Genomic DNA, 15,016 nt, shown 5'->3' on the forward strand with positions numbered 1-15,016 from the left:
GCTCTTTAGATAAGTTCGCTCAGAGGTGGTTTAAAGTAAACTGAATTATACTGTTGACTTTTCTTATGGATAACAGTATTAAGCGAAGGCTTTTACTCATGCTCAGTTTTAGGGTCTGGAGCGCTGCTCAATTTGAAATGGAAGTTATGGAACTCCTTGTGCTTGTGTTATGGTAAATAATTGACAATGAAAATGACATTAAATGTGGAGAATGATAGGCTACATTTGCATCTGTTGGCCATCAAGTAGTTGATATGCCATTGTAGGCTACTGTAGCCTACCATTTGATACAATAAGTACAGTATGTTGAAATGACGATATCACGGAAGTTATTGCAAATCAATTTGTGCCACTTGTGTAGTCTACCCGGAGTTAATAAATAGCCTATAAACTCAGTTTGTTGTTGTTGCCTTGTGTAATTATGCAATTATTAACGGCCATGTTTAGTTAATTAAATTGGAAGTTAACAATTGTGATCATGGCCACAGCTCTATTGCAAATGTATCATTCTCCACATTTAATGTCAGTTTCATTGTTGAATTTTCCCTCCAGAGTGGCGCAGCGGTCTAAGGCACTGCAGCTCAGTTGCTAGAGGCGTCACTGCAGACCCTAGCCGTCATTATAAATAAGAATGTGTTCTTAATTAAATAAAACAAATAGATGTTGGGCTATATATCAGACACCTCTGGCCCAATTTAGCCGAAACTTGAGATCCGACATTTAAAAACCTACACTGATAAGCCCAATGGGGGCGCTACAGTAATCAACTGAAATTCCAAACTTTGAACGAGTATATCTCCTGTCCCGTTGGTGCTTGAATTGATTTCACTAATTGGCCCAAATGGGGGCACTGCATCATTCGTGGGGGACAACATGTTTACTGTTGACTTGTATTGGATTTTAGTTGTATGTGACAATAAGACAAATCGAGCGTTTGGGAGACTTCACGGATCTAATGAAGTTAGTTAGATTGAAGTTCCTTGTCTCTTCCGCTCTGGAAGTTAATCGTCTACCTACCATAAATACAATACCAAAAGTTTTGCGCACTAAAGCTTGGCGTTACGGTAGTCTTATGGCGAGGTGGTCAAGCACAACAGACGTACGTCTAAAACCCGCTGAAATTCAAAGTTTAAAGTAGGAAAGGCGTCGAATAAACAAAGTCGTTTGAATCTTCACTGCAATTTATGCCCAGTCGTGACTTGTTTGCCACACACTGACACTTCTGTTAAGGTAAGAGGGTGTTATATCCTACACATTTTAGCTAACGTTAAGTCGTTTCAGCCACGTCCGTTAGCTAACCCTAGATAGCTAGCAGCAGTATGCAGCAGGCTTGTAGCTGAACCTGCTGCTGGGTAAATCAGATAGTTAGCTAATTTGCATAATCGATAGCTAGCTAGGCACTGCACTTCATTTGGTGTGTATTTTATAGGAGCATGGATAGGAAACATCGAAGTGGGTTGTCGACAGCTTTGAAGAGACAGAGAGACCCTCTGTCTGACACAGAGGACAATGTCCCCTCGTCAGGTGAGTGTGTTGTCAATGTGTAACTAACAAACACCTAACTAACAGTGCAGTGTTGGGGCATAGCCGTTATTATGAACTTCCTCATCCTGTCTTAGAGGTCAATGATGTTAAGAAGAGGCGTCGCCTGAAGTTGTTGGGCGAGGAGAACTTCAGCCCAAACAAGAGTTCTTCATCAAGAGACCACCTCTGCTGTGCAGAGCTGGAGGTGAAGCCAGACACCCCTGCTCTCTGCTCTGTCCGCTCCAGGGTACAGCAACTAACCCAGAGACGTGAGGGTAAGATAAGATATGCTGCTGCTAATCTCTTTATTTATATTATCTATCCTGATTGCCTAGTCACTTTTACCCATACCTACATGTACATATTACCACAACTATCTCCTTGTAATCTCAGCAAAAAAAGAAATGTCCTCTCACTGCCAACTGTGTTTATTTTCAGCAAACTTAACATGTGTAAACATTTGTATGAACATAACAAGATTCAACAACTGAGACATAAACTGGACATGTGATTAACAGAAATTGAATAATGTGTCCCTGAACAAAGGGGGGGTCTAAATCAAAAGTAACAGTCAGTATCTGGTGTGGCCACCAGCTGCATTAAGTACTGCAGTGCATCTCCTCATTGACTGCACCAGATTTGCCAGTTCTTGCTGTGAGATGTTACCCCACTCTTCCTCCAAGGCTCCTGCACGTTTCTGGACATTTCTGGGGGGAATGGCCCTAGCCCTCACCCTCCGATCCAACAGGTCCCAGACGTGCTCAATGGGATTGAGATCTGAGCTCTTCGCTGGCCATGGCAGAACACTGACATTCCTGTCTTGCAGGAAATCACGCACAGAACGAGCAGTATGGCTGGTGGCATTATCATGCTGGAGGGTCATGTCAGGATGAGCCTGCAGGAAGGGTACCACATGAGGGAGGAGGATGTCTTCCCTGTAACGCACAGCATTGAGATTGCCTGCAATGACAACAAGCTCAGTCCGATGATGCTGTGACACACCGCCCCAGACCATGACAGACCCTCCACCTCCAAATCGATCCCGCTCCAGAGTACAGGCCTCAGTGTAACTCATTCCTTCGACGATAAACGTGAAACCGACCCTCACCCCCTGGTGAGACAAAACCGCGACTCGACAGTGAAGAGCGCTTTTTGCCAATCCTGTCTGGTCCAGCGGCGGTGGGTTTGTGCCCATAGGCGACGTTGTTGCCGGTGATGTCTGAGGACCTGCCTTACAACAGGCCTACAAGCCCTCAGTCCAGCCTCTGTCAGCCTATTGCGGACAGTCTGAGCACTGATGGAGGGATTGTGCTTTTCTGGTGTAACTCGGGCAGTTGTTGTTGCCATCCTGTACCTGTCCCGCAGGTGTGAGGTTCGGATGTACCGATCCTGTGCAGATGTTGTTACACGTGGTCTGCCACTGCGAGGACGATCAGCAGTCCGTCCTGTCTCCCTGTAGTGCTGTCTTAGGCGTCTCACAGTACGGACATTGCAATTTATTGCACTGGCCACATCTGCAGTCCTCATGCCTCCTTGCAGCATGCCTAAGGCACGTTCACGCAGATAAGCAGGGACCCTGGGCAGCTATTTTTTGTGTTTTTCAGAGTCAGTAGAAAGGCCTCTTCAGTGTCCTAAGTTTTCATAACTGTGACCTTAAATGCCTACTGCCTGTAAGCTGTTAATGTCTTAATGACCATTCCACAGGTGCATGTTCATTAAGTGTTTATGGTTCATTGAACAAGCATTGGAAACAGTGTTTAAACCCTTTACAATGAAGATCTGTGAAGTTATTTGGATTTTTACGAATTATCTTTGAAAGACAGAGTCCTGAAAAAGGGATGTGTATGTCGCCCAATAATGGACTAAAGGAGCCTTACTCCTTATAGCTCAAGGACCTTGCATGTTCTGTTTAAAGGCGAACTGGCTCTGGCAGCCAAAATGGCCGAACACTCCATCTAAACATGAATCAATTCTCAAATGCGGTATGGTTCTGAACTTAAATCCCTCTATTTTAATATCACTTCAAAATTTCCCAAATGCAAAGTACACAGTTACTGTACAGTGTTTTAATAGTTGCAGTATTTTTCAGTGACAACATGTTTCTGTCGTTCGACTTCCGGATTTACACACAGGTGTTCGGAGATGCACATAGCTAATTTGCACAGGTTGTCCACTCTGTTTTCTGTCTGTTTTCCTGTAAACAAACACTGTAACATGAAACATATGGCTGTGTGGGAACCCTGACCCTATAAAGGTGTATCAATTTAACCTTTTGTTATTTGAAGATTATTTCTTGCCGATATGAAAGAAAAGGTCAAAGTGCTTCAACAACCATACCGCAAGCAATGCATTTTAATGTTCAGACCAAGCGTTGGGAGCCTTATAAAACTTCCCTGTACAGAAAACGCATTCTTCCATTGACTTATGTAATGGTACTGAGAGTCATCATGATCAAGGGCTATCCTTGTATTATAGCCTCTTTATTGATATTCATTGTGTTACTATTTTCTGTTTAGAACATTTTTTTGTACTTTTTAACTCTGCATTGTTGGGAAAGGGCTCGTTAAGTAAGCGTTTCACGGTAAAGTCTATACCTGTTGTATTTGGAGCATGTGACCAAGTTTGATTTGATAACTCTCCCTCCTAAAATAACCTACTTGCAATACTTAGATCTGTAGTCATGGAGAAACAGTGACCAACGGTGGTTGTTTTGTTTGTAGGAGGGCCTCTACTGGCTCCGAGATGCCTCTCTGATCCAGGGTCTGGGGTACCATCCATTATAATCCAGGAAGGGTTCAAAGAGAACCATCTTATTGGTGAGTAATCTTACACATTCACCTTTAATGCTTCTTTACACAGTGTGCCACACTCACTTGCCAATGTAAAGACTGCATCATTATCAGTCATTGAATGTGAGGGAGAACACTTGTCTGCTCTGAGGTTGTTGTATGATAGGAGCATCTGGTCTGTTTTTCAGGTGAGGCAGAATTCAGCTCACGGGTGGAGCGGTTTAACGCCCCCACCACCCGTCCGGCCAGCCCTCTGCCAGGAAACTGGTGCCCCCGTACCCTCTCCAACGCCGTTACCAACTTACAGCTTAAACTTGAGGACAGTGAAACACCCAGCTCCAAGCAAGCCTCCTGCATACGCCAGGTCTGTGCCACTCACACACACACACTTCAGGCAGTGAAGTAAGATTTTCAATGTGGTTTGTGTGCTCACCAACTCTCTTGAGAATAGCAGGAGCTTATCTAGAGGTATGCAATGCTGAAATGTTGATATTACACAATTGTTCAGATTCCTGGGAAGTGTCTGTCTAAAGGCTTCTATTTGTCTGACCAATCAGGAAAGGGAGGAGGAGCTGCGTCTCTTAAGGTCCCAGCCAATCGCACAGAATATCTTTCTAAAGCGAACATACTCTGATTCCTCACTGACTGAGGTAAGTTTGGTGTTACCCTCCCCTTGTGTCTGGTAATGGAATATTGTTCTTAAGGGTTCTGTTTGTGGCTCTTTGGTTGAGCTCAAGTACTCGGTTCCTGATAGAACAATGGTATTTGTTGTGAGATCATTAGAGGGTGACCCCACCCGTCTCCTCATCCTCCCCTCGGATGATGGTTGGCTATAGCAGGAGACTGCAGTGGCCACCGTTCCAACCATGGAATGTGAGTTTACATATATGGACATTGGACTGGGTGTAACTAGTTCTGTGGGGAAACCGGGGTGTCTCAATGTCACAGGTGTCACTGACCATCATTGGCCTCTTCAAAGTCATGTGAATGGTAATCGGGTTTAGGGTTCACCTGGTTCTTCACATAGTGGCACAGTACCTTTTTGTAATATGTGTATTAGAAAAGGCTGCATAGATGTGTGCATGAGAGGAACAAAGGTGCTTGCTTGTATTTTGGCCTGAGCTATTAAAAAAAAATATGTTTTGTCCAGCAGGCAGACCTCAATGTGACTGGTGATGAGACTCTCTGGGTGAAGGATGGCAGCTTTACCGAGACTTCTGTCACTGCTAAGATCCATGGAGTGGAGCTTCCTATCCAAGACATTGGTAAGACACTGCAAGAGGAGAAGTCAATGTATTACAGATGAAGAGCTTGGAGACACTTTAACGGTATATGTTGAAAAAAATCTAACTGTTCCTGTTAGTCAATCTGAGTTTTGTGTAAATGTCAGTGTAGAAGAGAGGTGTGAGATTGATTATACAACAGGTGATGAGAGCCTCAGTTTACAACATGGATGTCCCACCACAAGAGGTGGAGGAGGCGGAGTGCACTCTGGACATTTGTCAGGGAAATGCTCTGCCAGATAAACGACATGAGGCAGCAGAGGGTCCTGTAGTGAAAGAGCAGGACAAGGCAGAGTCTTCTGCTAGTAACAAGCAGGAGGAAAGAGGTTCAGTCCTTAGTGAGAAGCAGAGGGGTGTGAAGTTCTATATAGGTGAACAGTTGGATGATGAGTTCATTCCCTTTTTAGATGATAAGCAAGTGTCAATGGAGGTAGGGTCCACGATAGAGGAAGAGAAGGGGAAGATGAAGTCCCCACTAGAAGATGAGGTCCCCACTAGTTGAAGAGATGGGGTACTTTGTAGGTGAGGAGCAGATGGAAGTGGGGTCCCCACTTATGTCAGGAGCAAGAGAAGATGGAATCTTCTGGATTTGAAGAACGAGGGAAGCCAGAAAGTCTTGTAGATGAGGTCCAGGGTGTGGCGTCTGCTGAAGGTGAAGACCAGGGGAGGGGGGTTCTGTTTTGGGTCATAAGCAGGGGTTGACCACAAACTCATCAAACAGGGAACAGGAAGACTCTGAGCTGCATACAAATGAGGAACAGACTTGTGAACTGCAGTCAGAGGCAAAAGAGCTAAAGAAAGTCACCTTTACTCTGGAGCCAGAAATGATCAATGACTAGGCCCTGTGTGAGCTGGACTCCTCATCTAGCTGAAGAAGAGAGAGTATGTCAGGTGAGACAAATGTTGTCTAGGGCTGTTGGCACAAGTTGGTGAGGTGATAAATAAACAATTTGGGTTCTTACAGTGATTTTAGAAAGTATATTCTTACCCCTTGACTTATTCCACATTGTTGTTACAGCCTGAATTAAAAATGGATGAAATAGATTTTTTTCCTCGAACCCATCTACACACACACTACTCCATAATGACAAAGTGAAAATATGTTTAGTCATTTTTGCACATTATTGAAAATTAAATGCAGAAATATATCATTTAGATAAGTATTCACACCCCTGAATCAATACTTTGTAGATGCACCTTTGGCAGCGATTACAGCTGTGAGTGTTTCTGGGCAAGTCTCTAAGAGCTTTCCACACCTGGATTGTGTAACATATTATCTTCAAAATTCTTCATGCTCTGTCAAATTGGTTCTTAATCATTGCTAAACAATCATTTTCAGGCCTTGCCATAGATTGTTAAGCAGATTTAAGTCCAAACTAACTAGCCAGCCACTCAGGAACATTCACTGTCTTAGTAGTAAGTAACTCCAGTGTAGATTTGTGTTTTAGGTTATTGTCCTGCTGAAAGCTGAATTCATCTCCCAGTGTCTGCCTCTAACTTGTCCTGAATACGTGTTTTGTTTATTGCTTTGCCACATTTTGTGCACTATTACTTTAGTGCCTTGTTGCAAACAGGATGCATGTTTTTGAATATTTGTATTCTGTAGGCTTCCTTTTCGCTCTGTCAATTAGGTTAGTATTGTGGAGTAACTACAATGTTGTTGATCCATCCTCAGTTTTCTCCTATCAAGCCATTAAACTCTTAACTGTTTTCGTCACCATTGGTCTCATGGTGAAATCGGAGCGGTTTCCTTCCTCTCCAGCAACTGAGTTAGGAAGGACACCTGTGTGTATTGATACACCATCCAAAGTGTAATTAATAACTTCACCATGCTCAAAGGGATATTCAATGTCTGCTTTTTTTTTTTTTTTACCCATCTACCAATAGGTGCTCTTCGCGAGGCATTGGAAAACCTCCCAGGTCTTTGGTTGAATCTGTGTTTGAAATTAATTTCTTGACTGAGGGACCTTACAATTATCTGTGTATGTGGGGTACAGAGATGAGGTAGTCATTCAAATTTTTTTTAAACATTATCGCAAACTTGTTAAGCACATTTTTAGGCTTGCCATAAAAGGGGTTGAGTACCTATTGACTCAAGACATTTGAGCTTTAAATTTGTAATCATGTTGAAAAATCATAATTCCACTTTGAGATTAAGGGGTATTGTGAGTAGGCCAGTGACACACAATCTCAATTGAATCCAATTTAAATTCAGTCTGCCTGTAACAACAAAATGTGGAAAAAGTCTAGGGCTGCGAATACTGTCTGAAGGCACTGTACATGCAGTCGCTTACACACCTGGGTTATAAAGATACTGGTAATATTTTACTGTCTGCAGTGCACTCCATTCTAAACAATCGGTTCAATGGGTCACTGCCACCACCTCACACCCCTGTCATTATTTTTTTACACTGAACAACCAAATAATGAGCCATTTGAAATATTTGTTACTAGTTGAATAACCAGGTCCCAGACATACTACAGCAATAGTTTGTTTGAATGTTAACTTACTGCATATGGGGATTTATCCACAGAGGCTGAGCTGAGCTCTCAAGATAAAACCAACACTGCTGAGATGATTGACCTGATGTTTAAGGACATGCTGGAGGCTGCTGCCCAGGGAAGGGAGGAGGAGGAGGGCACTGAGGATTATGACACTGGCATAGCCACAGTGATGCGCAGAAAGGAGAAAACGGACACAGAGTTGGACAAGGAGAAAGCTGAGGAGGGTGAAGACCTGGAAGAGACCAGGGAACTGGACTCCAGTGCAGATGAGCTGCTGACCCTCCCACCTAGCTGCATCCTCTCTCCTCTCAGCAGGTCTGTGGAAGCTGTGGTGACTCCAATGGTAAGGCTCTGCAGACAGACAGAGGGCGCCAGGGTCACCTTGTTCAATCTGATTCTGAAAGTGTTGCCCTGCGGTTTCAAAGCTTTGAGTGTTTTACACTTCCAAATTGACATCTAAGTGTTTTAATATCCCTGCAGAGACTTGCAGCTAGTCAGCCAGCCACCCCACCATCCCTACCTCTGACTCCTGAGGAGCTGACCACTCCCCCTGCTGTCAGTGTCCCCCTCTACAGGTGAGTCATCATGTCCTCTACACCAGGGTATCCAAAACTCTGTCCTGCCCCCCCCCCCCCATGGTGCACGTTTAGGTTTTTGCCTAAAAAACATTTTTTGCGTAAAAAAAAATAATAAAAACTGTGGGGAATCGGCTAACGAGTGAAATTTGAAAAATGTATTGACTATGAAAATCTTTCAAAAGATATGATTGGCAGCCACCCGAGTAGGGCAGCGGTCTAAGTCACTACAGATTCGGGTTCAGTCACAGGCTGTGTCGCAGCCGGCTGTGACAGGGAGACCCATGAGGTGGTGCATAATTGGCCCGGCGTTGTCCGGGTTCGGGGAGGGTTTGGCCGGTCGGGAAGTCCTTGTCCCATCGCGCTCTAGCGACTCCTGTGGAGAGCCAGGTGCATGCACGCTGACAGGGTCGCCGGTTGTACGGTGTTTCCTCCGAAGCATTGGTGCGGCTGGCTTCCGGGTTAAGCAAGCAGTGTGTCAGGAAGCAGTGCGGCTTGGTGGGGTTGTGTTTCGGAGGACGCGCGGGTCTCGACCTTCGCCTCTCCTGAGTCCGTACAGGAGTTGCAGTGATGGGACAAGACTGTAACTACCAATTGACTATCAAGAAATTGGGGTAAAAAGTGCAACAACAAAAATTATTGGCTTGTGATTTCTACCTGTGACTGATGACTCCAATGTGTTTTGTCATTGGTTGATTGACAGCATCGATGCCTACCGTACCCAGAGGCAGAGCACCAAGCCAGCTATTCAGAGTGTAACCCCAGGGTTGCAGAGGCGTGCGGCTGAGAAGTCCCGCCCCCAGCAAACTGTCAACACCAAGGACAGGATCATGGTCTGTAGTACAACTTGGAGCGGTTGAGTCTAGTGTGTCTTCTGTGTTATGGAGCGAGACTACCAGTGTAGCATATCATCCAAAACGTTCCTTTATGTGAAGGCATTGACAAATGTACCACATGGATAACATAACTATGCCTCTGACACGGTAAATAAATATTATTTAAATGATTATGGCTGGGTGGAGTGAATATCCTGTCCTGCTGTGATTGGTCAGGTTCTGAATGAGGAGGCTGCCAAGCTGCAGATGGTCATCAATCAGACTTTGCAGGCCCTGAGCTGCTGCACTGATGAGGACCACGGCAGGGGTTCCCTAGAGGAGGCCGAGGCTGAGAAACTACTGCTCGTCTCCTGTGAGTCGCCGCTGGTCATATCCACCTTCTAGTGCCATGATTCCAGTTTTTCCATCTGCTCAGTTAGTTTCTACACAAACTCATCTCTGTCCTATGGTTATTCCTGTCCTTTCCCTCCCAAATCCTTCTATTCTGGAGTGAATGATGAACCTCTTGATTAGTCTCCATTGTATTGTCATCTGACTGTCCCCTCTCTCTCTGTGTCAGGTGAGAAACGGGCGGCCATGCTGGCTGAGGTGTCCAGGCTGAGGGAGAGGGGGGTCTCAGGGGAGTTAGAGGATGCTGAGGGGGACTCCAGCATGTCCCAGCAGCCCTGCAGGGGCACCGTCAGCATCAACAGTGTCCAGCTCCCTCTCAAGGTGGAGTTTGTCTGCTCAGCCCACACACAAACAGGTACCTACCATCCGATAGGCTACGCATGCTGTCACCTTTATAATGTAAAGTTTATTTTGAATCTGCCAGCTGCAGAGGTTAGTTCTTTGCCTCTTCATTTAGGTTAAATGCACAAAACACTATAGTCCAATTCATGGTCAGCTCAAGACACCATACCAGATGGTTAATGAACAACTAATCTAATATTTCTCTCCTCCCTAAAGGTCGCCCAACTCACTATTTCTTTGTCCTGATTCGCTATGGACCCTGCAACATTGTTGCGACCCCGTTGGCCACTGCAGCGGACGCCCAGAATGGAGACACCATCTCCTTCCCCACCTCCATCACCCTGTGAGTCCCGCCACTGGTTCCACATATGGAGGAAGTTATTAGTTAGGAGTAAAGGTGACAACTCGATTGACGGTCTATACAGTAGGGGGCTGTTTGTTCGCCATTTGCTTGCTGTCGGCGCGTGTGTTATAGACTACCCGCCGGTGGATGACTGACAGCCATCATTTTGGCCCATTTCAACATGTAGAATCAGTTTGCAAATTACGGCCGGCACTGTTCAGAGGTGCCAAGTACTCTCTGCCGGCAAACCTACTGGTCTGTCCGTGCCTTGAAGGAGATGCTTATGTAATGTCTACTGTATTACTGCTGAAATAGCTGTCACCCCTCGTCTGTCCAAGTCTTTCTGATTCTGTACTGTGTCCCTTCAGGGAGGACATTCACTCCAACTTTGAGATTGATGTGGAGGTCTACAGCCTGGTGAGATGGAACATATTACTGAATATGTCACCTAAAACGGGTGTATTAGTAAATCTTTACAATAAAGGGTCAATGATGAGAAAGGTGTTAATAGGTTGTATGTATTATTTCCAAACGGTCTTCTATTACTCAGTCCCACACCTCAGGGAACACCTGTGATGTGGATCTCCGCAGCTCCTCCAGATCAAGGGTGGGTGAGCTAATCTTCTGATTTAAGAAATTCTGTCCAATGTTCTATAGATTACAATTAAGTATTATACACAAGTGTTCTGCACAAAAGCACATTTCTGATCTTACTACGTTCTTCTTTAAGATCACCCCAAGGAAGCTTCTAAGCACCATAAAGGTGAGTGATTGGCTTTCTTATCTGCCTAGTACTTGAAATGTCCCACTCACTGTGTATGTATCTGCATGACCCTTTTCAATGAAATGCTGTATATGTTAGGACACTATTGATCTGGGATATCAGAGAATACATATTTGATCAGTAAGAGTGCAGAAAGGCACACATGCATTTCATTTGGAACAGAGATGGATAGGCACCAACCCTTTTTCCTTACCTGTTACACATTTCTCATCTGAAAATGTTTTCTTGTTGCTTTTCAACAGAGATCCAACCACAGTGTGACATGTAAGTATTATTGTCCCGGTTGCATATTATCTGAAGATAACATTCATCCTGAGTGGTGGCAGTTTTTGATTTGGATCAAATCAACCGCCCACAGCTTCTACTATGCCAGCCCTGAACACCCGGCGCACCAGCCACTTCGCTCTGGTTGGTTCTCACAAGATCTCCCTGGCCTCCCTGGGCCAGAGCAAGTTCCCCCTGGACAAGGTAGACTCACCTCACCTGGCTGCACGTCACAGTCAGACCTGCTGCAGTGCTCCAGCCTGGATGATTGTGTATCAGATATTTTTACTGCAGTATGGGACGATGTGGGGATTGATGTTTTTGTCACTGCATTCCATGGTTTTATCTTGTCCTTTTTGATTTTGAACCACCTGATTGCCAGCTTGTTTCACTCACTGTCACTTGAGGATGTGGGTTACCATTTGATTGAATCTGTCACATTTCAGATTTTTCCACCCATTGTAATTCTTTCAGTTGCGATATACAGATCGGAATGGTTGTCATTTCCTCACATGACTTTTGTTTGTTTTTGGTTTAAAGTTTTCCAGTGTCTGGGTGGGGATCACTGGTGATGTAACCTTTACCACCCCCTGTGCTGTCTCTCCACTTGTGCACAGATAAAGTTTGAAGGCAAAATCAGGAGACTCCTGGGAGATGAGTTTCAGGAAAAGGTTTAGCTCTCACTTTTTCTCTTTTCTCTTTGCTTTTCCATTTGACTCCTTTCATACCTCTGAGTGTGTAGCCAGCAACACTGGTATCAACAACCAATAATTAGTCTTAGCTACACTGGCTTCAATATCAGTGATGGCGTACTCTATAGGTAGATGAAAATGTGTGTAGAAATACATATATGTTCCTATGACTTAGAGCAAAATACAATCATTGCATATTGCTTTCCACTGCATGTTTTGTTTACCTCCCTAGCTAGATGAACTATTACAAGCAGCACAACCCTGGTATCCATGTCCTGCTAGTTCCCCCTCCTCTCTACACAGGTGCCCTTCCTATCTCCACTAGAGGGAAACATCTACCTGCGATTAGACAGCGAGAGCCACTCTAACGTCCAACACCAGGGCTTCCTTGTGAGTTACTGTTTTGTTTCATTGGGATCTCTCCTGTGAATATTATCCTGCTCCTGTCCTCTACACTTTCTTTACGGTATTTCATCTTCCACCCACCCCTTCTTTCTCCCTTCTCCTTCCATTCAGACAATGTTTGAGGTGGTGAATGGATTTGGAGCTTGGCATCGACGCTTCTTTGTCCTGGAGGGAAGCCACATGTCCTATTGGGACCACCCCAGTGACCAGAGCAGCAAGATGGGCATTTAATTGACATATGACTATAGAACCAAGAGCTCCAGTCTATTTCTCATAGACCCAAGTTACACCCTGACTTGATATTTCTTAAGGTCATTGAACTCTTAAAAATATTCTGTTATTCCCTCTACTGTTCTGTCTGTTGTGCTTGCAGGCAGCAGAAGGCAGCATCTCTTTGTTTAGTTCCTCTAGTCAAAGTGTGAAGCCAGTGAAGAGGGACTCCTGTGCTCGCGCTTATACTTTTGAACTGGTCAGTGGCATCCAGACTGCACAACAGGATGACCAGCGTGCTCTGGCCAAGTAAGATGATATTTCATAGTTGTCTAGCATGAACTGTAAAGTAACAACTACTCACATGATACAAGCAAATTACCATTCCTTGACAACAAGTGGTCATGAATGTCTTCAATATGAATGTTTTTTGTGAATGACAGATCCTGCTAAAGTAAGCCTATCTGTGTGTGTCATAGACGGTGGTGTATCTTCATAGATCTAGCATGACATTTCAGTATTCTCATTAAGTGTTGAATCCAATCTCTGTTCCATGATCTCGCTGTTCTTCAGGTGCTGGTTCTCAGCAGATACACGGGAGGATCGAGGGGACTGGATGGAGAAGCTGAACCAGGTTCTCCTGGACCTGCATACCTGGACTCACCGAGCCCTGAACCATGCTGGAGCACAGCCCAACACTCAGGCCAGCAGTGGGAACATAAGGGAGAGCAGTCTGTAACACACTATTATATAATGCTATATCTTTATATATCTCTCTCTATATATATCTTTATATATATCTTTATGGATTCTTATGATTACCATTGGGAGGTTATTTTATACGTGGTGATATTTTTGCCTTAGATTTGTCAGCTCTTTGAAATAGAGCTCCATCTTGTGGTCTATTAGCATTATATACTATTTAACTGAGCTTGAAGTGGATAATTAACTACATCCATATAATCTAGAAACACTACTGAATAAGTATCAAAGCTAGTGCAGAAGAGCCCTAACACTAAACGGATGATTAGTCCAATAGTGTAGTTATAATTCTGATAAGCCAAACACTACAAAGCATGACATGGCTACTGGACAACATTATTTCAGTACTACAGCATTACTGTAATACCCTCTAAAGTGTGGAAATATGTCTCTCAGAAATAATATAGTCTACCTAAAAGATATAAATACCTAATCTAAAAACTCATTAATTTAGTGATTTAAGTAGAATTGCAGTGCAAGTTCAGTTATAGTATTGTACTTGACAACCTGCTTCGAGGTTGAAAATACTGACCGTTTGAGTTCCTTCATTCAAAATCTAGTGCTGTGTTATGCGTAACACAACAGGGGTCAGACCACAAAGATGGCAGCTACCCAGGCAAGGCAAAGGAGAGTATAGAATGATGTACGTCCGAAGGAGATGTTTAGTAATGTTAGTGCCTCATCTGATGATAAATCCTAGTAGGACCCTAAAGGGACATGATGAATGTAGCTGCTGTCTGTAGACTCTGTAGTTAACCTATTCCCCTTCCCTTGATGTATTTGCTGTCAATCTGTCATTCTCTTTTTGTATGTGGATGTAATCAGCTACCTGTCAACATTCTTATATGCAGTTGATTTGATGAAGGTACTACAAGTAAATAATAAAAATGGCTCTAATAGTGTACATTATCTGATGAATTTGTTTTATGTCCCTGCAGTTTGCGTGGCATTTTCTTGTCAATTTTTTTTATTTTTAACTCTGTACATTTTTATATGGAAAATATGAACATTGAGTTCAAAGCCCCATGGGCTCAAATATAGCATTTATTGTCCGCGAAGTCTTTTAAGCTGACGCACACAATGCAGTGTGACCTTAATTACCAATATTTCTCTATTTTAATATAGTGATGGCAATATTACAATATGAAAGAGCTAGCCATTGGCTGTGTTTATGACAGTTAAGTATTAAAGGCACAATGCAGCCGTTTGTATCTCAATTTCTATAAAATAATTTCTGGGTTACAATGAAGTAACTTACTGTGATTGTTTTCAATTGAATTGGCCAAAAATAAACAAAATAGCTTCTTAGCAA

General features: G+C 43.8%; 1 protein-coding gene across 3 annotated transcripts; it reads left to right on the plus strand.

Moving 5' to 3' along the window:
• Positions 1-666: 666 nt before the first annotated feature.
• On the plus strand, positions 667-14,608 carry LOC115151870 (anillin-like). Of its 3 annotated transcripts, none has more exons than XM_029696177.1 (23): positions 668-1,230; positions 1,430-1,524; positions 1,620-1,799; positions 4,245-4,340; positions 4,502-4,677; positions 4,871-4,963; positions 5,464-5,578; positions 8,131-8,444; positions 8,582-8,676; positions 9,380-9,509; positions 9,729-9,864; positions 10,072-10,257; positions 10,461-10,587; positions 10,956-11,004; positions 11,138-11,194; positions 11,318-11,350; positions 11,614-11,635; positions 11,730-11,839; positions 12,253-12,306; positions 12,631-12,717; positions 12,844-12,951; positions 13,106-13,251; positions 13,516-14,608. In XM_029696177.1, the coding sequence occupies exons 2-23, from the start codon at positions 1,434-1,436 to the stop codon at positions 13,679-13,681; spliced, it is 2,571 nt and encodes an 856-aa protein (XP_029552037.1). In that variant the 5' UTR covers positions 668-1,230; positions 1,430-1,433; the 3' UTR covers positions 13,682-14,608. The 3 variants fall into 3 exon arrangements, with proteins under 3 accessions (XP_029552040.1, XP_029552037.1, XP_029552039.1); XM_029696179.1 differs by having other exon boundaries at positions 5,467-5,578; XM_029696180.1 differs by lacking the exon at positions 12,253-12,306 and having other exon boundaries at positions 667-1,230.
• The last annotated feature ends 408 nt before the right edge of the window (positions 14,609-15,016 follow it).

This window comes from Salmo trutta, chromosome 17, assembly GCF_901001165.1.
Source record: "Salmo trutta chromosome 17, fSalTru1.1, whole genome shotgun sequence".
NCBI lineage: Eukaryota > Metazoa > Chordata > Actinopteri > Salmoniformes > Salmonidae > Salmo > Salmo trutta.